The sequence below is a fragment of the Calidris pugnax genome, unplaced genomic scaffold (assembly GCF_001431845.1).
Source record: "Calidris pugnax isolate Ruff unplaced genomic scaffold, ASM143184v1 scaffold402, whole genome shotgun sequence".
In the NCBI taxonomy this organism is placed as follows: domain Eukaryota; kingdom Metazoa; phylum Chordata; class Aves; order Charadriiformes; family Scolopacidae; genus Calidris; species Calidris pugnax.
In genome coordinates this window covers 366,719-368,861 of record NW_015091205.1, presented here as the reverse complement: position 1 = coordinate 368,861, position 2,143 = coordinate 366,719, and the positions used below count along the sequence as shown (strand labels likewise).

At 56.8% G+C, this 2,143-nt stretch overlaps 1 protein-coding gene across 1 annotated transcript in view; it reads right to left on the bottom strand.

The window, feature by feature from the left end:
* Positions 1-248: 248 nt before the first annotated feature.
* The window catches only part of FGR (FGR proto-oncogene, Src family tyrosine kinase), a 16,800-nt gene continuing 14,905 nt past the window's right edge, over positions 249-2,143 (bottom strand). Inside the window, exon 10 of the mRNA XM_014959772.1 lies at positions 249-577. Coding sequence (XP_014815258.1) covers positions 369-577 — 209 coding nt within the window. The 3' untranslated portion in view covers positions 249-368. The remainder of the gene's footprint in view (positions 578-2,143) is intronic.

Sequence of the window (2,143 nt, the reverse complement as noted above, 5' to 3'; positions counted from 1 at the left end):
AGCTTTCCCCCCCCCCTTCTCTGAGTCCAAAATCCTTGTGCAAAGCCCCTTGTCCTCCCCGGGGCATCCTGAGCACCCCCCAACAGGCATTTTTGGGGGGACGACACACCACAGGCAAAGAGAGCAACAACCACCCTGCAAAAAGAGGGTGATTTGCCCCAAAAAACACCCCAGAGCCCGGCTGGGGGGGGGGGCGAGGAGGAAGGGGGGTGCCAATGCTGGGTCACTGGTTGTCCCCAGGTGGACGACACACCACAGGCAAAGAGAGCAACAACCACCCTGCAAAAAGAGGGTGATTTGCCCCAAAAAACACCCCAGAGCCCGGCTGGGGAGGGGGATAAGGAGGGAGGGGGGGTGCCAACGCCGGGTCACTGGTTGTCCCCAGGTTGGTACTGGGGCTCGGTGGCGGTGAAATAGTCCTCGAGGAAGGACTGGAGGTACTCGAAGGTGGGCCGTTCCTCGGGTTCCCGCTTCCAGCACTGCACCATCACGTCATGGAGGGAGGGGGGGCAGTTGCCCGGGCACTGCATACGGTAGCCCCTTTCCACTTGCTCCAGCACCTCCCGGTTGTTCATCCCTGAGTGACAAAACACAGCGGGGGGAGGGGGGAAACTGAGGCACGGGGAGGGATGTCGCGGTTTGGACTGGGAGCCCAGCTTTAGCGCTGGTCTCTCTGCTGGGGAAACTGAGGCACGGGGCAAGCCTTGCTGGGGAAGAGAGACCCACAGAATCACAGAATGGTTAGAGTTGGAAGGGACCTTCAAGATCATCGAGTTCCAACCCCCCTGCCCTGGGCAGGGACACCTCCCACCAGCCCAGGTTGCTCCAAGCCCCCTCCAACCTGCCCTTGAACCCCTCCAGGGATGGGGCAGCCACAGCTTCTCGGGGCAACCTGGGCCAGGCTCTCACCACCCTCACACCAAACAAGTTCTTCCACACATCTCAGCTCCATCTCCCCTCTTTCAGGGTCAAACCCTTCCCCCTCCTCTTAGGGCTCCCCTCCCTGATCCAGAGTCCCTCCCCATCTCTCCTGGAGCCCCTTGAGGGACTGGAAGGGGCTCCAAGGTCTCCCTGGAGCCTTCTCTTCTCCAGGTTGAACCCCCCAACTCTCTCCAGCCCTCCCAGCATCTCCATGGCCCTCCTTGATACCAATATATCCACCCTCAGATGGCACCACTTTGGGATCAAGGGCCGTGGTGCAGACCAGGGGACTGTCTGTTTCCTCCAGGGATGGGGCAGCCACAGCTTCTCTGGGCAACCTGGGCCAGGCTCTCACCACCCTCACACCAAACAAGTTCTTCCCCACATCTCAGCTCCATCTCCCCTCTTTCAGGGTCAAACCCTTCCCCCTCCTCCTAGGGCTCCCCTCCCTCATCCAGAGTCCCTCCCCATCTCTCCCAAAGCCCCTTGAGGGACTGGAAGGGGCTCTAAGGTCTCCCTGGAGCCTTCTCTTCTCCAGGCTGAACAAGCCTGTCTCAGCCTGTCTTCACAGCAGAGGTGCTCCAGCCCTCTGACCATCTTTGTGGCCCCTCCGCTGGACCCGTTCAACAGGTCCACATCTTCTCCGTGTATGACAAGAAAGCACTAATCTCCACTGAGCATGGGCAAGCCAAGTTTTCCCAACCCAAAATTTAGGCAAATCGGTATAAAGAGGATCAAGAGCTACATGGCTGACAGATTCTTCCGATGTTGCTCAAATAAACCTGAGAAACATTTAGGTTGACGGTTGGACAAGATGATCTTTAAGGTCCCTTCCAACCTAGGAGATTCTGTGATTCTGTGATTTTTGGGCTGGATTAGTTATGGAAGAACTGAGACAACTGAATTGTCCCAGTGACAAGTTTTCCAGGATGCCAGCCTGAGGTAGAAACTTGGCACAGAAAACTTGAAACAAAACAAACTTCCTAAGCTTAACTGCAATTGCAAGTGCTGGGCAAGCTTCAGCTTCATCATGTTGCTTGTTGGAGTAGTATCTTTAATATTAATGTCATAGAATCATAGAGTGGTCGGGGATGGAAGGAACCTCCAAAGGTCACCTAGTCCAACCCCCCCGCAGTCAGCAGGGACACCCCCAACTAGACCAGGTTGCCCCAAGGCCTCGTCGAGCCTCACCTTGAATATCTCCAGGGAAGGGGCCTCAACC